General features: G+C 40.5%; 3 protein-coding genes across 7 annotated transcripts; 1 reads left to right on the forward strand and 2 right to left on the reverse strand.

The window, feature by feature from the left end:
• Positions 1-128: 128 nt before the first annotated feature.
• On the reverse strand, positions 129-8,353 carry lin9 (lin-9 DREAM MuvB core complex component). Of its 5 annotated transcripts, none has more exons than XM_070925753.1 (15): positions 8,302-8,353; positions 7,289-7,321; positions 6,624-6,712; positions 5,149-5,262; positions 4,389-4,519; positions 4,068-4,193; positions 3,800-3,957; positions 3,301-3,434; positions 2,954-3,082; positions 2,425-2,526; positions 2,249-2,329; positions 2,009-2,134; positions 1,638-1,820; positions 1,283-1,380; positions 129-1,096 (listed from the first exon to the last, which is right to left on the reverse strand). In XM_070925753.1, the coding sequence occupies exons 1-15, from the start codon at positions 8,330-8,332 to the stop codon at positions 991-993; spliced, it is 1,641 nt and encodes a 546-aa protein (XP_070781854.1). In that variant the 5' UTR covers positions 8,333-8,353; the 3' UTR covers positions 129-990. The 5 variants fall into 5 exon arrangements, with proteins under 5 accessions (XP_070781854.1, XP_070781853.1, XP_070781856.1 ...); XM_070925752.1 differs by having other exon boundaries at positions 6,624-6,715; XM_070925755.1 differs by lacking the exon at positions 5,149-5,262 and having other exon boundaries at positions 6,624-6,715.
• Positions 8,354-9,031: 678 nt separating this feature from the next.
• Positions 9,032-20,322, reverse strand: parp1 (poly (ADP-ribose) polymerase 1). The gene is made up of 23 exons (XM_070925560.1): positions 20,116-20,322; positions 18,789-18,951; positions 18,084-18,199; positions 17,762-17,976; positions 15,787-15,877; positions 15,552-15,668; positions 15,272-15,448; positions 14,918-15,080; positions 14,512-14,652; positions 14,113-14,352; positions 13,874-13,939; positions 13,657-13,789; positions 13,251-13,446; positions 13,027-13,155; positions 12,499-12,582; positions 12,259-12,381; positions 12,027-12,155; positions 11,804-11,902; positions 11,458-11,610; positions 11,143-11,270; positions 10,978-11,039; positions 10,480-10,594; positions 9,032-9,841 (listed from the first exon to the last, which is right to left on the reverse strand). The coding sequence occupies exons 1-23, from the start codon at positions 20,236-20,238 to the stop codon at positions 9,760-9,762; spliced, it is 3,045 nt and encodes a 1,014-aa protein (XP_070781661.1). The 5' UTR covers positions 20,239-20,322; the 3' UTR covers positions 9,032-9,759.
• On the forward strand, positions 16,547-17,677 carry adorb1a (adenosine receptor B1a). Its single transcript, XM_070925561.1, has one exon. It carries the CDS (start codon positions 16,547-16,549, stop codon positions 17,675-17,677), a length of 1,131 nt encoding a protein of 376 aa, XP_070781662.1.
• Positions 20,323-22,343: the final 2,021 nt, after the last annotated feature.

Here is a 22,343-nt window from a genome sequence, read left to right on the forward strand (position 1 = left end):
TTGTTTGCATAAAAGGAAAAGTTGTATTTATTGTAAAATAGTAATAAAAGTGTTGATTGTACAAAAGAAAGAAAACTGGTTTCATCTGTTAATAAAATCTAAAAACTAGAAGACCAAATACTGCTTTGCAATATTATGTTTAATATAAAAAGACGGAAACATTTTTATACAATTGCCCTGAGGCACTCTCATATACAACTTTACAAAACTGAAAAAGGAGATTCTCTAGGAAAAAACTGTTGACTTGAAGTTACATCAGTGATGCAGGCTTAGTGTGGGGGTTGCAGCAACAGCCATGCCAAATATGGAAATGCTAAGATCATCTTAGGGAGTAAAAGGCATCAAAACCCCAGAGTTCTCCTTTATAAAAATACCAAAATCTCTTTTCAGTGCACACAAAATTACAAAAGCCATTTCTGAATCTGCAGCAGAAATGTTGACGATAGTCCTAATAATCAGAGATATTGTACAATTATCTACAATAAACAATTTGATAAAACATTCTTTAGCCTCCCTGTGCTTACCATCAGTGGAACAACAGAACACAACACTTACAGGGGGACACTTTTGAGATAGCAAAATATTGTTTCATAACCATACACACCTACTCAAAAATAAATAAATATGGACTATAAAAACTGTAAGAATCAATGTTTGGCACATGATACCAATAAATAACCATTGAGCTTGGAGATGTGGATTGGTGGCGAAAGTTTAAGACTCTTTCAGGTTTGTGTTCAATTGGGTGCACCAACATTTTCATACAATAAAATGGGTGGGTAAAATACTCCCTCCCTCAGCACAAAGCTTCAGGAGTCTGGGCAGAACTCTGAGTCGTTTCACGGGGACATCCAAATTCAGATTGTGTGGTGGTGGTCCACGACATCCACGCAAGCTTTTGTTTGCAGTCTTTTAACAGTTCGGGTGAAAGCACCATCTCAAAAGACGATACTAATGGCCCACACCTCTGTGTGTGCATGATGCAGGCACTCAGACTGCATTGGTGTTGTTGGCAGCGAACGCATGCAGATTGCCCAGCTGACTAAGGCCACTCTGGATGTGTGCCACGTGGATCTCGACATTATTCTGGAAGCAACTAGAAATACAGAAAAGACAATAGTATAAAGAAATGTTCAGTACTTTGAGGCTGACTGAATGGTGAACGGTAGTGACAGACTTTTCATATCAAAAAAAGAAAGAAACTGACAGGTTAAAAACTATCCACTGTCATGTATAGTGTGACTAAGGAAGTGTAGTTGCAAACACTGCAGGGTATTTTTACCTGAGGTTGGAGGGATCAATAGATGCCTTGATGTCATTAAGGGAGTCTGTTAGAGATTTAAACTCAAATGAATTCAGGTCTCCTCCATCTGCCAGACACTGAAAATAAAGAATATAAAAAGTAATGAACATGTTATCAAAGAATTACTGTATTATTTAAATACTGTTCAGTCTGCATACAATAGGTGTTAAAGAAGGTTCAATACAGATGCATTAACCTACTGATGTTGCAAAATGAACCCACTGACAAAACCACAGAGAAACACACTACTACATCCATCGCCCTCCTGACATACAAATGAAATGAATGACATGAATGACAGAAGGCAGCAGCTGAGCGTTGATACATCCTCTACCTTGATCTGTAGCAGCAGAGCTGTGAGGCGGGAGATGAGGTGTGTGAGGCTGGGATTCGTCACACTCTGCTGTCCGTCCTTCAGTGAGTTGCTCAGTTGCACCATCTGCTGGGCCTCATCGTCACATCGCCGCCGCAGCTCTGTGGGATGGTCAGCTGGAACCATGCCCTGATCTGGAGCAAGCTGGATGGACACATTGGCGATTCACATCTTAAAACAAGGCTCTGTGAGTTAATTTTTCCAGACTGACTGGGAAGGGAGATGCTAGAAATAGCAACAGGGAATGAAATATCACAGCTATGCATACGTTCCTGTACTTATCTTCAGGGGCAATAATTAGAGATGGGACTTAAGTGTGTCTATTGACTTACCTCACAGCAGAACTGTTGAACTTCATGAAGCACCTTGTTGAGATCTTTATTGAGCTGTTCAAGCTCAAGCACGGTGGTAGCATATCGCTTCTGGAAGTCTAGATCAATAGGCATAGAGTACGACTTCTGAAAACAAAAACACAACTATAGTTTTAGTTAGGCTTGATGCATGCATCTCAGAAACGTTTTATTAGGTTTTGAAGTAACTTTTTAAAATTGTTATTACTATGATGAATGTACCAGTTTCTCCGCCTCTGTGTTCATTTCTTTCAAGTGCTTGATGTGCTCTTTCTTGATCATGAGGATCTTGGACAGCCTCGTCTAGTCACAACAAAATAAGACAAAGGATTTGTGAGAACAAAGTGTTACAAAGTTTTAGGATGTCAGATTTTAGTATTTGACAGGGAAGTATTTACCACTTGGACAAGAAATTTGACAGGAAATCCTCCCAGAGTATCTCCCTCAGCACCGGGCAGTTTGTTCCTCCATGGTGACTGGTTGATAAGAGGGTCATTGTCCTGTTATTTCGAAAGAATGGAAGTCATTTATCTTCATAAGCAATCTACAGGAAGGGATTTGCAATTTCACTTGTTCTGTAGTTGTAGTATGATGCCCACAGTTCAGATTTGGGTAGTAGAAAACTTTTTCTCATGATGACTTGATTCCACGCGACACTGCCTGAACTGTCCTTATACACTAAATCCACTGATTAGCATATCTAAATATACTGCTGCGTACATACACTTACAGGCTGCTTGTACTAGATATGCTGCACAAAACCATCTCAGAATTACTGGCTGCCAGGCCAAGAAGCTGTTGCAGTAGATAACCCTTCCCACAACCAAAGCAAACCTGAACCAGTACCCAATATCATTAACAACTGCCGGGGACAAGTGCAATAACCCAGCACATGTTCATTTGTCATTAGATGTAGGTTTACAGTACCATGAGGACAGGAGTGGTAGCGGACGGGTAAGGCCCTCTGGGCGGAGTCATGAGGTTCTGCATGTAGCGTGATGTCCGATGCTTCTGGGCAAAGGCTGAAATGGGCATGGTCTCATTGGGCTCATTGCTCTGGAAAACATCACCAGATGTTTAAGAATTATTCAAATTCCCTTAGTACAGCTACTGTACATCCTTGTATTTTGACAATTTCTTGTTTTACAAATGTTAATGACACTGCATTAAAGTACAAGTTGTAAAAATAAAGACAGACAAACTTAAGTTGTTTCATGTCTAAGCTCAAACACACTTACAGTGGTTATCTTAGCAAGGCAAAAAGCAAATCTTACCAAGACTTCGTAGTCAGGCACAGTGTGTGTTCCCAGGCCACTGCGGTCAAAGGTGACACGATAAGTGGCAGCACTGGTGTCCACTGCATCGATCTGCCCTGTGAACAACCCATCATGGACGCCTCGGAGTCGAGCTGCGTAGACGAAAAGAAAACAAACAAAATTGCACCTGTAATATTGTACAGATCTGTGCGGGACATCCTTACTTTCCCTGTTGGGCTTGAATTTCCATATCAGCCAATCTCCACATAACGCAGCCACTATAATTAGGGTTTAGGTCTTTCACTCTTACAGTTATTTGATCATTACATAGCCATAAAAATGATCTTTTCTGACTCCTGCACGCAAATACTGAAAATGTAACCTGGGTAGCTTTGCAGGTCATTTGACTGCAATGATATTATCAACCTAACCGTGACAATATCAACCTATCAACAATAACCTAACCAGGACTGTGTAACTGATAACAGTGGTGTGTGTTCATCTCATGTCATCTCACCAGTGACTTTTGTTCCTATAATGAGTGGCAGGGGGATTTCATCTGGAAGGTCTTTGCAGTTTGACACATCAGACAGCTTTCTTTGCTGCAGCAGGCGTATCTTCTGCCTTTTTTGTCTCAGTGCTGTCCGCTCCTCAGCAAAGAATGCCGACGAACACCTGGATGGGCCAACAAAGCGTAGCATTTCTTTTAAGTCTTTGAGGATACGGCGTTATTAGTTCACACAGAAATTTGTGTAGAGGCACAAAGTTTAAAGATTGCACAATACCGTCGAGGTTTCCCCATCAGTCTCCTGATTGTTCCCCACTCAACCCTTGTCAACTTTCTTGTTTTCAGGTTGGGGAAAGACTCCTTGAGACACAGGCAGAATTCATTGTCACCCTCAAAGAGAGGTCTGGAAAAGAAAATCAGGGGAAAAAATGTTTTTGGGAGAGAAGAACCTAGGATAACACAACATTGTCCTACAAACATTTCTGATGCTTGATTGCCGCTGACCTTTCAAACCATGTCCAATGTAATTACAGATGATCAAAAAGCTTAAACATCTGAATAGATCGTTTGTCTTCTGGAGGTGAAAGTGAGACATTACCTGTCAATATTGGAATAGAACCATTCATAGATGCACCATTTGTGAGCTTTGGGTAGCTTAAGGAGGTTTCTTAATCTCAGCCCTATTTTCTGGGATGCCTTCTTATCTGGTGTCACCACATTAGAAAATTTCTGTAAAGAAAAACATGAAAACAGTCATTTCACATACAGGTAATAATAATATTAATAATAATTTATATTGCGACTTTCAGGGGACCCAAGGACACATTTAGAAGGCAGACAAAACAAAAACAGGTAGATTTGTATTCTGGAAAATAAATAAAATCAATTGAACACCTTAAGTAGGTGTTATCTTAAACTTGAAACCCATTGATTCGCCCACCGTGCATGACAGCTGTAAAGATTTCCCCCAAATGATTAATAAAACTCATAAAATCAACATGTGTGGTCAAGCAGGTGATTAGAGAGAAAGTACCCTTTTAAATGATTTTTTGCTATGTTTACCTCTGTCCTGTTTAACACAGGAGAGGGAGCGGCATGGAGTCAAATCTTACTACAGTCTGTTACTTTCATCTAACAACTTAGCAGCCTCATTGTTTTCTGATACACTCTGTTTTGATGCGTGTTTGTGTCAATCACAAGGCGACTTCTGGAACCAAAACAAGCTCTATTAACTAAAGTTTAGTGTGTGCAGAAATCTTTTTCTTTCTACACCATCCTCAAAATCAATGGGAGAATAGGAAGGGACAAATGATTCCCTCTTTCAGCTATGAATCGCTTTCATGATGCGTAGTCTTTACCTGTGGTGTGGTGGAGACCCTTTGGCTCCTCCGCGGGGATCTGGAAAGGAGGCGCTGCTGGGGCTGCTCATCCTCCTCTCGAAACAAACGGCTCCTCTTTGAGCTCCGTGTGGGCTGGAAGGACAAATGTGGCCAGGAGTTTATGAATAGTGCCAATAATATTTACTTAAATGGATTTGATGTGCAAAATCAGAACCACATTATCCTGCAGATACACAGTACATTCAGGCGATATGTATCAAGCATAGTCAGTAACTATTCAGGCAAATGTGCAAACAATTTTTTTTTAGAAAGCTGTCAGCTTCATATTTAACACTCCAGAGAGAGCATAGCATGCCATTCTGACCCAGAGAATTTTCTGGTGAGATGAAAATGTCCAGCCACATGTTGTTGTGGGTTGACTGGGTTGCAGTATTTCCTACACCCACTCCTGAAGAGCAGGACAAATGTTTCCAGAAAGGTCCCAAACTGCACTCTTGTGATCTGAACTCTGATTTGCACTAGATCACATACAGACCACTTGCATGTGGATTGCATATTCCTTCCAAATCTGCATTTCCACAGCACACTGAAAAGACTTGAACTATTCAGCTGGAGACAATTGCAAAGACAAGATTTAACTGCGGCTGATAAGATCATCATTGGACAGTAACCATATAATCAACATAAACAACAACACTTGCATATCAAACAAGAACCCCTTAATTATTGAGTAAGACAATTATTCATATCTATGAAGAATGTACCTGTCGCACTAACCTGTATGCCTCTCAGGTCCTATGTTTTAGTAATAATGTGCTATATGTGAATGTTGAACATTTTTCATTTGATTCTGTGTAAACTGCTCTACGCTGCCATTTTGGCAGTAAAAGAGATAATGAATCTCAAGAGACTTCCTTGTTAAATACAGGTTAAACAAATAAAAGTAAATAAATTCTGACTTGAAAGAGCCTACTATGTCTCCACTGGTATTTGCAGATGAAACAATGGAAATATAGACCATTAATCCTATACTAGAAAATACCAAGTTCGTTCATTACATGCCTTCAAACCAGTGCTCAAACCGAAGGTTCTGAGATTTGTTTTAGTCCTCAAGCCAAAAGGAGTCAAAACATGTATATAAAAGGGTAGTGGCTCACAAATATTTTGCACATATTTTTTAAAAAGAAGCCCTGCTCAGACATGAGGATGGATAGAATTTCAAACACATGTATAATAAAATGCAATTCAATACATTAACCCTGCAAATACTACTGTGTGAAGTTAGTATTGTTCTCCTGCTGTGCTCCTGTTGATTCCACAGTATGGTAAATTGTGAAGCTGGGGTTTGTGTTTGTGTTGTACTGTATTGCATCATATTAACTAGATTTTTATTTAATGTTTTTAAGCTTAGCATTAATAATATTGTGTATGACAGAAGCTCCTCTCTATGGCTTCCTCTTTTTAAATTGACAAACTAACACCATGTCTCTTACCGTGTCCATTGTGAGGGAGGAATGTCGTCCCCTGGTGTTGTGAGCTCTTGGGAAGCTGTTCTTTTCATTCAGAGTGTTGGACAAACTCCCTTCTATAAAAAAAGGTGATGCATTTATTCAAAATAGTGTAAGGACACCAAATATATGACCCCAGTGAGAACTACTCATTATCAAATGTCAGACTTGAAGCTATTCTCAAATCACAGAAGATATAAATTAAGTTTCCACTTATAAATGAGACTGGAATAGATCATTTTAAAGTCTTAACACAAAACCTTTATCTTTACCAATATGGAGACAAGATTGAAAGGATTTGCAAGATCAGAAGCAATTATAGGACAATTGGTTCCACTGTATATAAGTCTACATCAGCCACAAAAGTAGTGCAGGTTGTCACTGTAAGCTTGTCATGATGGTGGGTCATACTGAGGTCTAATCCAATGAAGGACTTCATTTCCTGACCACTTTAAATCAGGAAACCTATAGCATATGTCAGCGAACACACATGCAGACAAGATCAAATCTGAATCAGAAAAATCTTGGCCAAGCGTGCTGAGGTTTACAAGGAATTTGACTCCAGTTTCCAGTAGTTCCCAATGCACCTACACACAGTGCCAAGAACAAATGTACAGAAAGATAGACAGCTATAAATACTGCCCACATACCTTTTAGACTGACAAGTGCTTCTGCTGAAGAGCCTGAGGAAGAGGGCAAATTGAGCTACATCAATCCACAGTAATATACTGATGGCATTAGAAAATACATTGTTGACTATGCTGTTAATATTTTACTAAACATGTCACTGTGATAAAAAGGTGATTAGGCCATGCTCTTTAGTTTTAAGTTAATATGATGCGTTTATTTTAGCTATCAAAGAAAACCTCCGCAAATTACTGACGTCTATGAGACTGTCCTTTAAACATTGACAGCAGCCAGGTAGATTAACTGAAGTTAGATATGGCTAGCGCAGTCAGTTAGGCCTTAACCCCCAATTTGAGCTGTCAGGCACGGGCATAACATCAGCTGGACAGATCATATCAACGAAATAAGCTAAACAAGCTAACGTTACACTACGTTACAACCCGGAGATAATATGTAGTTACATTAACTACCTTCACATCGACTGAAAATACTATTTCAGCTGTTAATAGCCAAATAAGTTGCCTAGTTTCCCTTCACCAGCTTGTCAAAATGATACACAACGCGTTACCATGTAACGTTAACCAGCGCTAACGCACGTTAAATTAGTTAACGTTATAAGGAAGGTATCATGAAAGACTAAAAACTATGCCCAGCAAAACAGATAGCTAATAGCTAGCGTTTGTACTTTGGCATTAGAGACGTTGTGGCAGTCCTTTTGTTATTGCTGCTTACGACCTAAGGCTAACAGACGTTAGCTCATAGCTAAGCTAACGTTATTTGTTTACCCAGTTGGGCTAAAGTAACTTGCTCAACTCCAACATTAGCTATGGTTAGCCTCTCGTGCTAACAACCGTTAGCTGACTTGGACACACCGGTATCTTTTGCGTCTAAAAATGGCTTTATGAACTCTGCCCAAAACTTGCGATATTCATTACAAGGACAACGACAGCAGTTTATTACCAAATGTTTATTTTATCAATACAGGACCGCTGCGTGTTTGCAATGTAAAACTCCTTGAATTTGTGTTGTTACTCACTCTCGTCTAACAGCTGGTCCATCTCCGCCATCTTGAATTAGCCGCGCCGCTTTTTCAAAGACCTTGTCAAAATGCATTCTGGGTCGGGACGCTATCTGGAGGGCGATTTGAGAAATAAAAATCCTATAATTGACCAAGAATCACTTTGTATTATATATGCATACACACAATTATATTCAGTTAATATAAATCCAACTTTCCGTATTAAATGTACCGGGAAATGCTTGGAAAACCGTTTCATAATCAAAATTGGAAGTCTGACTAGGCACTCAGCATCCATCCATTGTTTCATACAGCACTGACACAGATTTTGCTTTCCTTAAATTTAATTCAGTGTTGGGAAGGGGGTGTCAATGCTTTATTCAACTTTAAAAGTTTTCCTCCAGGTGCAAGTTGATGTTTTTACCTGGAGTTACACACAGCACCAGAAAACCATGTCCAGTATATACATGGCTTGGTAAGTTAAGTTGATAAACACTACTACTTCTTTGCATATATGCAGGAGGGTTTCTAATGGTTACACATCCAACAAGATTCCACTTCAAGCCCAAGCTACCATCTAACTGAAGACATCCTTCTAGCTCCTGGAGCACTTATCAGTGGCTGACCATGACCTGCACAGGAAAAAGCACTAAAGGAAATAAATCAAGTATCTCATTACTTTGAAGTGAAGTGAAATTGGATGCAACATGCAGTACAAGAAAACAAAAACGATTAAAAAACACAGGCATGACATTTTGAGAATGTTTTATTTTGTTTGAGGTAAGCAAGAAAAACACTAAGAAAATGTGTACAACACACCATGGCAGTTACTTTGCGTAAACACTAACCACATTGTTTATTTTTTCATTTTTAGAAAGGAAGACAGCTTGAGAGACAAAACAAATATATACATGTCAAACCTTGTACAGTATCTTTGAACCCAACAGTCTACAAAATGTCCATCTTAGAGGCTATTTTACTGGGGAACCCCAGCAAAATATAAACATTGGTTTATGTATGTGTATGCAGATTGGTTGTTCACAACTCAAAACTCCTTCTAAGTTTGAGTTACTATGCCTTATCAACTACAGTTTTATTAAAGGATGAAGAAATAAGATCCCTCTGAAATTCAAGATTACCATGAGAGATAGACACTACTAATATTTTCTGATGTTCATTTTTAAACTGAAACCGTGTATGACACAGAACACACTCCAATATAGTGGAGTGTGTTCTGTCTTATGAGCAACTCTGAAGTAGGTATTTAAATACCTAATGTATTGCTAAGGAAGGCTGCCAGCTAGTAAACCTGATGAAAAAGCAATAAAGTGACTAGAGATTTCCAATGACCATCATAAAGCGTGTTATAGCATCGCCTCTTTGCCGAACATCTTCTGTTGCAGAGAATGAAGCCCAGGCGTTTGGAGGCAACAGTGGTCTTTGTTTTTACTGAAGAGGGTTTAGACACAGCCCCTCTCACCACAGGGATGTCTGGTAGTTAAACTTGATCTTCAGGAGATACTTCATGTTGATCTGGGCTACATCATACACAATGTACCTGGAGGAGCAGTGGTTAAGGAAAATGGAGACCATACAGATAATATGACCAACACAGCGAAATAAGAGGACACGTCACACAAATTACAGACAAGAGGGGGGAACAAAAATAGATGATCCAATGTAAGAGTTTATGAATTGGCGGCCCTGTAGTGTCTGACATTTTGGGAAGGAATTTGGTTAGGACAAGTACAACACCAAACACAGAGGATTCAACTCCTGTTTTTATTTTTGACCTGTCTTAAACTTAAACCAGTCTGAGTCAGTGATGTATGTCTATGTCAGAGTGATCTGCCTCATGATCAGGAGGTTAGAAAAGAACCCTTCTCACATGAAAAGACAAGCTGTACTGAGTATTACCACAAACCTCCCCTATGTAAACAGCCATCCAAGATCAATCTAATTTTGATTCAAGTGGCAACGTTGGTCTACATTCAAGCTAAATGTCATGTTATGAGAACTTGGCAGTAGAGTAAAATCAGTTTACTCAATGGCAAGAACAATATGCACCGAGTTAAGTCTTTGACTTTTCTACAAACTATTAAATAATCTATTATCTGGCAAAGCAGGAAAAATGTTGGGTCACATGGCAAAATCGTTATCAAATTCATAAACCAGGTGGTCAGTGTTAAAGGATACTCGTTGTACAGTAGACTTGTGTCATCAATGTTAGTATGGGTTCCTTTTCCCAGAGGCACTTGCACCCCGTCTAAAGTGGCAGCAGCACCTGGATCAGGAGCAGTTCTACCCACACCTGCAAGAAAAAAAAAACTTAATGAATGAAAGTCTGAAGCCGACCACAAACTAAACTTCTACATATTATTAACAAGAGGCACTTGAGTTGCCAAATGTCCTACCATAATAGTAAAAGAGTATTCAATAAAAGTTACACAAATCAGCTAAATAACACATTAAGCAAATGTTTCTATGCCAAAGCAGAATGTTTTCTTCCAGCACATGGTTGGTGCGTGTATGAATTCTGTATTGTATTATACGTTATTATACATTTTACCATTTATTTGTAATTTGGCAGTAACAGCGGTTTCAAGATAACAACATTTACTCATTAAAAGTCACATTTATGGAGCACAGCTTCATTTTTCATAAAACAATCAAAATAAAATAAAGTTTTCTCACCTTTAACACTGTGCTTGCCCTTGGGTAATTTTGTAATGTGGGAGGCCTTCTTCAATTCATGCCTGCATTAATAAAGCAAGACATTCATTTACATTATCACCACATACTTAGGAAGCACAAGAAAAGGTTGATATTTAGATATTTTTTTGAATAACTGACACTTACATGTTGCCAAGGGCAACCTCGGCCAGCAGGAGGAGGCCTACAGGGTCTGACTGGGAGGTGTGACAGTAGTTTGCACTCTTGGACACCATGTCGGCAAAGTACACACCTTTGCCGAACATGTAACCAGTCTAGAGGAAATGAAGCAAAACTGCAATGTAACACAGGACTGAACAGGAGAGACATCAACTAAAACCATGACAGAATACAGGTATTTATGAAAGCGAAGGTATTATATTGTTGCATAAGAACAAATGGAGGTGCAGGTTTTGGTTCCCCACAAACTTGGAATCAGCCTAACCACAAACAAAAACTCACCACTGGGGCCTCTGGAGGGGCAATGCGAAGACCCTGAGACAAGATACCAGCGTAGTTGGTGGTGCGTGAGCCGTGCCACAGCAGCTGGCGATTGTGTAGCTCCTCGAAGGGACGGTACCGTTGGTGCTCTCCCTCTCGAACAATTTTGAAGATCTAAAAGATGAGAAAAAGTCAGGAAACACAGTGAGATGGTAATTCATGCTGGACAACAAAGGTACACAGCAGAGCTGATATGAAGTTTGTGATAGAATCAGTAATTATAAACAAAGATTTATACAAACTAAGCATTTGCAACATAATATTCAAATCAAGAAGTTGTTAAAACAGTTGTTCCAAAATTACTTACTTCTTGCACTTCCAGTGTGTAAGTGTTGTGTGTAGCAGCGTGGGTGTTCTTAACATATTGCATAATGATCTGAGCCTCATCTGTAGTCTTGTCAACAACCTGTGAAATAACAAATATACAGCACACTGTAATATTTTCATGCATAATCTCCTCATAGAATGACCACACTGAACATTATTCTTAGAGGACAATGGGGGAAAATACATAATCGTACACTCCTCACCTCAATCTTGGTTTTGAGTTTCTCATAGTTGATGTCGATGGGATCGCTCTCGTTGTCCTGGGCCCCTCCTCTCAGCAGGCTGTATGCCACTTCAATATCCAACAGGTTGTCCAGCATCTGAACTTTAGCCTGAACAGGGATGTATGTGGATGTTATGAGATCCATGTAAAACTCTATGCATTTATAAAACAACAGAAGATTCTACAGTACGATACAGCATTTGTGTCCTTACTTGAATGTAGTCCAGGTTGTTGAGCAGTGGAGGTTTCTTCATACCAAAGTCGTGAGGTATCAGGGTGTAGAAGCGATTGGAGAGATCCAGTACCTGGGACTCAGGCAGACAATCTGACACAGCCTATGATAAAAAAAAAAAAAGTCAATATAGTCAAACGTTTGCTACTGATATCTGGTCCAACCACTGGCACAGAAGCACTGCTTACTACTGGGAATGTCTAGTCTGTTGGTTACTGACCTGCTGTACTTCAGTGAGGAGAGCGTAGGCACTCTGGATCTGCCTCTTACTCAGCTTTCCGAGGGGCATCTTCTGGAGGTCAATCTGAAGACAGAAAAGGAGAAATACTCTACACGTATGTGGGACACATAAGAGAATAATGCACACACTGGGGTTGCATTAACACTATTGTTCTAAAAAGTTGAACGCACAATGTACTTTCTTTACCCTCCAAAAAAACATATGATGTTCTATTGAGATTGAATTTTCTTTTACATTGTAGTTGCTCTACTGCTAGCTTTAATTCAAGTGTAGACACAACACAGGACTGGTTGTGTTGGCTTTGGTAACAGAAAGATAAGAGTGCTAAGTCATATTCATCATCATATTAGTATCAAATTATAAAAATAACTTCTCAACAAACCCCTCCCCACATTGCCAGAATATGTGATATGATGCAGGCTGTAACAAACTAGATCTGTCTAACATGGTTTCTCTCTCACATGTACACAGCCGCACATGTTGCCCAAACAAATCAAAAAGCCTTACCTCAAACTCCACCATGGCCTTCTTCATGCTCTCCACATCAAAGATCGTCTTGATCAGCTCCTGGACGGGTTTGGCCAGCTTAGACTTGGTACCGGCGGTGGCAGTCAGCCTCTTTACTGCTTCCTCATCCTGCAAGGAAACATGAACACCAAAGAGAAAACCAAAATCCAGTCAGATACAGAAAACACAATGTAGATATCTCCTTTCTAGTTTTGTGTGTGTACCTGTCCATAGTCAATCTCCAGGGGGTAAAACTTATTGGGGTATTTGGTGAAGTTGGAGGAGCCCCAGTCGTTGCCCGTCTTCTCTTTGTAGACACCCAGGAAGTTGTCCAGGGCAGAATTCTTGTCATGAAACTTGTCCAGCTTGTTACCGCCGATGGTGGTACCCACTCTGCCCCATGACCTGAACACCCAGTACCTGCACAAGACAGAGGGGAAGTGTAAGAGAGTGGAGTTACAACGATTATTCTAACACAATTGTTATTATTTCTCCCATTATGGCAATAATATGGGAATAAAAGAAACAAACATAGTATAATAAGACTATGTAACGCCTCATTAAGTAACCTGTGCTTTTTAATAACCTCTGCATTACAAAAATAGAAGTGGAATGATTTTCTGAACCGACCGCTTCTGTACATCGTCCTCCAGCAGCTGCAGTTTATAGTAGGAGTTAGTTCCTCTGACAATATCCACAAGACCCAGCGTAGCACTGTACATCTTCCCATTCTGCTCCAGGACATGAGCACTGTTCTCCAGACCTAAGAAATCAAAATCATCAGTCATCAGAAGACCAAAAAAGGGACACAGAAATTATGTTTTCAATGCAGGGTACTCATGACTACCTGAATCTGGATCCACAGCAGCTCCTCCTTTGACTGTGAGTTTCATCTTCTTAGTTTTGCTACCACCTGTAATAGAGATGATGCAGTTCTTTATAAATACACATAGATATACAAATATACGAAGAGCATAACAGTCCAATGCTATAACACAAGTCTAGATGAATCACCCCTCTAAAACACAACCTCACATTTACATTAATTAATTAATTAAATGAATAACAGCAACACATATCCTTTACCTTCCTCCTCCTTCACCCTGCCTGTGCTCTTGGTAGACAATGTTCCAGACTTGGAGGCCACAGACGGAGCCTGAGCCTCGACTTTGACCTCTGCACCCCAGGGTGAGATGGCATGCAGGGAGACCAGCTCCTGGAGGGCTTTACCCGACGATTTGATGTCTGTGAGGAAATCCTCAGAGACCACACGCACACCAGCGTCCCTCACTTCCTCCATTTTCTTACTCATCTTCTCCACCTCCTCTGTGAAAACAGGAAGCGGGTGTGATAGAAGAAGTTATAAATGTTACATTACATGTTATGAAGAAGACATTATATTCCTAAATTTGACTCAATAAGATTGTAAAATGGAAGTGAGGACACTGACTGGCTCACATAATGACTTTTTGATTGGTTACTCACTCTTGGTGCTGAGGCAGACTGAGGCCTTATTGGCTGTGCTGGTAATCTTTCCACCCAGCTCCTCTACAGCAGCCTTTAGATCATCCTTGTTCTTGCTCAGCTTGCCCACAGCCAACAGTTTCATACCAGTAAGAGGTTTGTCTAAGGGACAAAAAACACAGATATTATATATTAAATTACAACATTAAAATGATACCACTGTATGGAAGTATTTTTTTTATTGTTATTGAATGTTCAAATTCCACTGGCCATGGCTTTGTTTCCCATTTATTTAAAATGTAATTATTGAAAATATATTTTGGTGTATTACATACGTAAAGTATTTTTCAATTAAATCAAAGTAAAAAAAAAAAGAAGATTTAAGTGCACCAATTGAATCAAATCACAAGCACGTGTCTTCACTGACCAGAAGGTGCTCCCTCTGGCAGTCGCTCAGTCGGGGTGCTGGACGCACTGGCCAAAGGTTCTGCTTTGGCTGCGGTAAGGGTTTGGGTGGGAGCCTCCTTCGGGTAAACCCTGTCCTGTCGCTTGAACTTGAATTTTTTCAGGAAGGGAACTTCATGGAATTCCTAAAATGATAAAGCATTTTCTTCTCTTCATTTAGTGGACTGGATATAATCAACAAGACCAATTAATACCTATGTTTTCAACCTTAACTCAGCTGCTTTATGCAACCAATGCTATTCATTACAATGACATTAATTCTTCAATTTTTACTCTATAAAAGAACCAAAAGGAGCCCTGAAATGAGGTGACCTACCTTGGGGGTGACCCAGTCTTTGCGTATGGGTGTTGTGGTTTTGAACACACACTTTGTCCAGGCTGAAATGTCCCCTGTACAGTAATAGGTATCACCCTTGAACACCAGCTGGCCCTTGCACTCCTTACAGGCCTCAAGAGCACCAAATGCCATTCCGTCGGCCAGGCAGTCCACCACCTACAGTAGTCAGCACAGACAGTAGTCATGTTAGTAAGGCTGTCTTTTTAATGCCAATTAACTTTGAATCCAGTGGGAGAGAAATAAGATGAGGCTCTCTTACATTCGACTCTCCAGAGGGAACCTCCTGGCCATTTGCAATCAGCAGCTCCTTCATATCATTGGTTGAACAAAACTTCTTCAGCTTGTCCTTGATTCCCCAAATCAGCTGGCTTTGGTTCTGCAGATGCATGAAAATCACCACAAAACAGAGCAACATATTAAAAACCTGACACCAAACATAATTTTTGACTCCAAAATAGGAAAAAAGAAAAAAAAAAAAAAAAAAAAAAAGATACCTTCAACTGCTCCTCCAGCTTCTTCTTCTCATCATCTTCCTCCTTCTTCTGTTTCTTTGATACTCCGTCAACCTCATCAGCTTTACGCTTTCTGTAAGAGCAAACAGAAGTTCAGAATAGTTTTCTTCCAAACTTTTGTTTTGTTTTCTTAATAATTCAGCATGGACAAAAACAGGATCAAGACGATAAAAAAACATCCAAATTAACTTCCTAAATGAGGCCAAAAGGGATCCTGGAAAATAGCCAAGTCTGAGTCTTGACACCTTTATTCATTAGGCAAATTCATTAGGGCCCCCATCAGTTAATGGACACACGCACACACAAGCAGGTACTTGTCTCCACAATCCCAGGTGTCAATGCTGATATCATCCACCCTGCCCTGACAAGAAACATTTATTAGACTCCCCATGAGGCCCAACACACACCAGCACACACATATCAGCTAATGTAGAAGTCTCTGTCTGATCCTTGGGTGTACAAAAAAACTAGACAAACATCCCTTATCAGAAAACAACTGACATCAAGAGGGAAGAAGGGAATTCTATAAAACAGCTTCCTCCAGAAGTGTTCATCTTGAATGTGAGGACAGGCTCACAGTATCAAGATGGCTGCTGTCAGAATAACAATGATGGAGTCCTTAGTTTCTTGAAAAGAACCATATTGCTTCAGATTGGTGAGTAATTTTCCTGCTTCTTACATTTCTTCCTACTGAGCAGTCAAGATTTCTAACTTGAATCTTATATCTCTCTTTAGGGCAGCCATGGAGAGCACCACTGCATTGTTGAACCTCTACACTTTCCAAACTAGAAACTCAATCCGACCATATTCCCATTTCCTGCAGCCTCTTCAGAACTCTTCAGCTCCTTCCTCCTCCAACGCCACCTCCTCCCTACCTTCCCCTCCGCCTGCTGACCTGGTGATTTCCCCTAATGTGGCGTACATGGCGGCTGAGCTCGTCATCGCCTTTCTCTCCACAATCGGCAATTTACTGGTCTGCGCTGCCGTGGGCCTCAACCGTAAGTTACGCACCGTCACCAACTATTTCGTGGTCTCGCTCGCAGTCGCTGACATCTGTGTGGGCGCGATTGCCATTCCCTGCGCCATCCTGACTGATATCGGTTTACCACGTCACAATCTCTACCTGTGTCTGCTCATGCTGAGCGTTTTAATTATGTTCACGCAGAGCTCCATCTTCAGCCTGCTGGCAGTGGCTGTGGAGCGCTACGTGGCCATCTTCATGCCCTTACGCTACCAGGTCCTGATGACGCCTCGCAACGCTTTGTTAGTGATCCTGACCACGTGGCTGCTGGCCTTTCTCATTGGGCTTGTGCCTCTGATGGGCTGGCACAAGACGCCACCTGATTCAGGCTACTGTTTCTTTGTCCTGGTGGTGGACATGACCTACATGGTCTATTTCAACTTCTTTGCTTGTGTGCTGACCCCTTTGGTGATCATGTTTCTCATTTATGCCCAAATTTTTGTCACAGTCAAGCGGCAGGTGAGGCGCATCGCATCTGAGCAAAGAGGCAGAGGGGAGGGACAAATGAGGGCTGCAGCCAGCATGCGCCGAGAGGTGAAGACTGCTTCTTCACTTTTTCTGGTTCTTTTCCTCTTCACAATCTGCTGGATCCCGCTCCACATAATCAACTGCTTTCTGTTGCTCTGTCCACAATGCCCCGTGCCGCTAGAGCTGCTGCTCACCGCCATCATCCTGTCACATGCCAACTCTGCTGTCAACCCCTTCCTGTATGCATACACAATGACCGCTTTCAGGGACACCTTCAAGGCTATTTTCTTGTGCTGCAGGACACTGGAAGACAGAGAGGCTTCAAATGTAGCCAGAGATGATGACAGAGAGGGCACGGCTGTCCAAAACGCTCACCAGAGCTGACCAGACTTGTGATCCCAAACATTGAACAATCTTAAAAGTACCCAACCTGCTTGAAAGAACATTACCCCTTCTTCTTCATCTCACCCTTCAGTTTTGACAGCAGGGAGCCTCTTCTTAAGCTCGTCCTTGTCTTCTGCCCGTAGTGCGTTGAAACCCTTCAGCTGGGCGGCGCTGTATTCAGACTTGAAGGCCAGTTCCTCCCTGCGGCTCACGAAACACGCTGTGTGGTACCAGCGGTCGATCAGACCCAGCTGGGGCTTCTCTGGGTCCACGGTTTTCTTGGATACACGGATCTGATCCTGAAGGAGAGGCCAGAGGATCACAGACTCAGTGAGACAATATACTGCATATGTCATAATGAAATGATAGCAGTTATATTGTACACAGTTTTCTTGAGGCTGCTAACCTTTTCTATTTTCTGCTCACAGCCTTTGCATGTGCTGCGGTTTGACTTGGCATATTCAACCGCAAAGTCATTCAGTGTCTTCTCTCCTTTAGCTCCACTCTTCTGGTCCCCTTTTCCTACAAGAGGGAAGTCATCTAATTTTCATTTTCAAGTCAAACAAGAGTAATCGAGTCATAAAAAACTATACATATGCAAGATTTCTGAGGATAAATAATATTTACTAGAACGAATGCTACAACAGAATGTTCAATGTAACACAACAGGCACTAGGTGTATAGTATATATATTTTATAAACATCAGGTGTATCAACAGGACGCAAAGATATGTCAAACTTCTGTGATAACAATATACAGAGATGTTTACTTTTCTCATATCTAAATAATTTTTACACAATAGGAGAATCTATGCACTGTAATAATATATGGTGATCTGTACACCTGTTTTACTACTATGCCATTGAATAAAAGCACACTGTCCCTCTATGTATGAGCGTAAAATGTTACAATGTCAACCTGCATATAAAAGATGAAGTCAGCTGCTCAACAAATGAGCCAGAGGCCTGAGATGACATTAAACCAGCTAATTATTTGCTTTGCATGAAGGCACACTGGGACTGTGCAGTCTGTACATGATGTGTATGTAGCAATGTGATATTTTAACAATCTATTAAGATGTGAGTCAGATGCTAAAAGTCGAGTACTGACCTCCTGCTGCTCCACCACTTTCAATGGCCTTCTTGACCTTCTCCTGGTCTTCCCAACGGAGGTCAGAATACCCAGCAATATTAGCAGTGGACTGAGCTGCTGCTCGCTGCCAGAAGCAAGAGAAGTGGTGCCAGTGGGGGACCTTCCCATCGAACATGGGAGACTGCAGACAACAAAGAACAAACAGGGAAGACTGAATGCATGTTTACAGTGAACTAGTGGTGATGTGAGTTGACATAAATGTGAGATGATCCAGGAACAGACAGTGAACGTGTCCCAACAGTGGCCCACAAGAAAAGGCCTTTAATTGGGACAATTTTCAAGGACATTCTATACTTGTGAGGTAAAATCTTTTTTTGTATGATTCAGTCACTTTTTTTTACAATAGAAATGTAAAAAAAATCCTTGAGTTGTATTTTAGAAAAGTAACTTTTTGTGGCATATTTTATTTGTAGAGTTTGGGAGAGGATAAAAAATGATTTGTTTGCAATGTTATGCTATTTCTGGCGTCCACATGGGCTGGGCACGTGTATAAGGATGACATCATAGACAACAACTACTACTATTATTATTATTATTATAAGGAAGAACGAAGACACAGTATGAGATCATTGCAATAAGTTTCAGTTTTATCTAGCCTATAAATACATATTCACTATAAATTACACATAAAGGGCTTGTTGAAATATGGCCACTATCTAAAATGTCATAAGCAAAGTGGGGAACCTGTGCAGCTGCTGACTTATGTTGAAAGGGTTGATCCAGTTGGATTTGCCTTTAGAGTGAAAAGTCAAGTAATTGAAAATCTGGAGCTGCTCCACAGCCATGAATAAGAAGACTGACTTTGTGCAGCCAAATAAGGTGGTTTCTTAGCCTCTTAGTTAATTAATTCTCTGTTGGGCAGCAGACAGTAATGCTGTTGTGATTTTGGTTTCTGAGTTGCAGATGCTCACTCAGATATTGTTTGCACGGTTGTTGTATTTAAGTATAACCTCAAGCTGCATAAAAATCTAGCAGTGAACTTTACTTTCATGCATAGCAGGACGCATAATTGCAAGACAGAGAATCCGACATTAAGGAAGGATCAACGGCTCTCTTTGTGAACAAGACTCAATAGACAATGTCAGCCATTTAAATGCTAACGAGGGCCTAACCTAACACAAGTGAAACCACACTACAAACTACATATTTTCATTCTCCAATGAGTTAATAGCCGTTATATTCGCTGAACAAACCACCTAAATTACAAAAGATGGCTCTGTGGTGGTAAGCTAGCTAACAACGCAGGTTTATTCAGATGGACTGACTCCAGGCGTCGCTACGTTACCTGCACCATGATGGCCATCCTCAGCGAGTCTTTAGCTATGTTTTCTTTGCATTTCTTGCACGACGCGCGGCCGCTTTTGGCATATTCCGCTTTGTAAAGCTTGTCCTCTTGAGTGTCTGCCATACTTCTTCAATATCACTGCACAATAACACAAATTGAGTGTGAGGCGAACTTTCTCCGGTTGACGAGGAGCCACAACAATCAATGCACAGGCAGAGAAGTAGAGCCCGCGTGCCTGCACGGCCGAACAGAGAAGGGAGCTCTCACTCCGCCTCTGTTTCCTGCTGCCAAAACGTCCCCACAAAGCATCAGCAACTCCCTAAATTAGAGATTACCACTAAATATTTGCAGTTAATAATGGTTGAGGTTTCTGAAACCAGAGTATCAAGCTTCAAGCTCTAATGATTCCAGGGGGATGGAGCAACATATCTATAAGGTGCAGGCCTTCCTTATAGCAGCAGTGATTCGGGGTCCCAGATGTGGATTGGTACCCAGTGGACTCCAGCTTTGAGTCACAATAATGTGTACTATAATTAAGAAACTTGGACCCTGAAAAATTCACAAATGGTAAATATTACCTAGATTACCTAGATAGGCAGGAATTGCATAGTATTTAATTTCTGGCCTGTGCATTGAAAGGTCTTAGCTATGTTAAAAAAACAAAAACACGAATGGTAACATAGCTTTGAAATCATCTTATGGTCATTCAGAGACATTAAAGACTTACAACTTTGCTTATTAAGATTTGTGATTTAACCTGGGCTAGACCTAAAGGACTTGACGCTTGACTTGGTCTTGTGATAACTGACACAAGACTTGACTTTGACTTGTCCTAAAAACTTGAAAACAGCTACAAAAATAAACTACTGTGATCCACATGAACAAAATGCTGCTGTTGAGAAATCATGGTGGTTTATGAAGGCAGACTAAAGATATTTTAATTTGATTGTTTTTAGACAACAAATCGACTTAAATCCACACATAGTAAATGGATTTTGTATTTCTCCCTTTATATGCTGGTAGAGAGACACTGAAACAGCATTTAGAGAGACAACATTTACAGAAACTGGACAGTCACATTTGTTTTTTGTTTTTTGTTTTTTTGACAATTTCATGGAAGCGAGGTGGGGATGGCAGTTTTTGAATTTATGACCTCAGTATTTCTAAAATCCTGGCTACTGCCCTGATGGTTGTTCAAACCTTGTTTCCCTTATATCTAAATATCTATATATAAAGCTCTTTAAAGGTGGTTTGTTGTGTCAGGGCCGTTAGAGGAGTTGATTTGTGCAGTAGTTAAGTTCATTCTTCTGTCTCTGCCTCAGGAAAATCTAAAACTAAGAACATTGAGGCTCACGCCCAAAATTAACCTTTTTTTTCAATTACAGAGTGATCCATCTTTCTTAATAGACGATCGAGGAGTCGGCCGTAGAATACCCGCGCGAGTCGCAGCCAGTACTAATCGAGTCAAGAGAACTCGTCCAGCTCTGTGGTCCAGACCATAGACTGTATATAAATGAATGAATGAATGCATCATAAGCACAATTAAAATGAAATAACACCACTCAGATGTGTTGTAAATACTGGTTTAATGAGCAGAAAATGTAGACTGTGAAATGTTTTAGTAAAAATTATGAAAAAACAAAAGGGAAAATGAATAACACAATGCTACCGGTTTGAAACATATAAATCTGAGGTATACAACACACATTTTAACATTTTGATAATGGATGAACTTGAATACATTTTTTATCTGTTTTTGAAAAGGTTTTATATAACCAGTAACTGCACGTAGTCCTCAGGAAGTCCCATAGAGGAGCATCCTTTAGTTGAAATATAAAAAAATACATAATAATTTGCATTGACAAGAGTTTTTTTTATAAAACAGTGACAATATGCTTCAGGCCTACAATATAACGTGTTATTACATCATTATTACACGCGAATACACCCTTCTGTGTTCTTTGGTTTTAGTGTACAAGAATAGGAGTAACATGGGAGGTGGTTTTGGCATTAAAGTTGATTCAACAGATAAACACTCACCTCTTTGTTGGGTTTCACTGCTACGATGGAAATGTAAGTGTACTTAGAGTAATAATGTATGGAGGCAAACATGAACTGGCTACAATGTGTTTTGTCACATTTAGATGTTGGACAAAAATCTCAGAAATCCAGAGCCACACTGACAGTGACGGTGATGTGGAGGCTGACAAGAAATACCACTTCAGTGG

The sequence above is a fragment of the Enoplosus armatus genome, chromosome 19 (assembly GCF_043641665.1).
Source record: "Enoplosus armatus isolate fEnoArm2 chromosome 19, fEnoArm2.hap1, whole genome shotgun sequence".
In the NCBI taxonomy this organism is placed as follows: Eukaryota; Metazoa; Chordata; class Actinopteri; order Centrarchiformes; family Enoplosidae; genus Enoplosus; species Enoplosus armatus.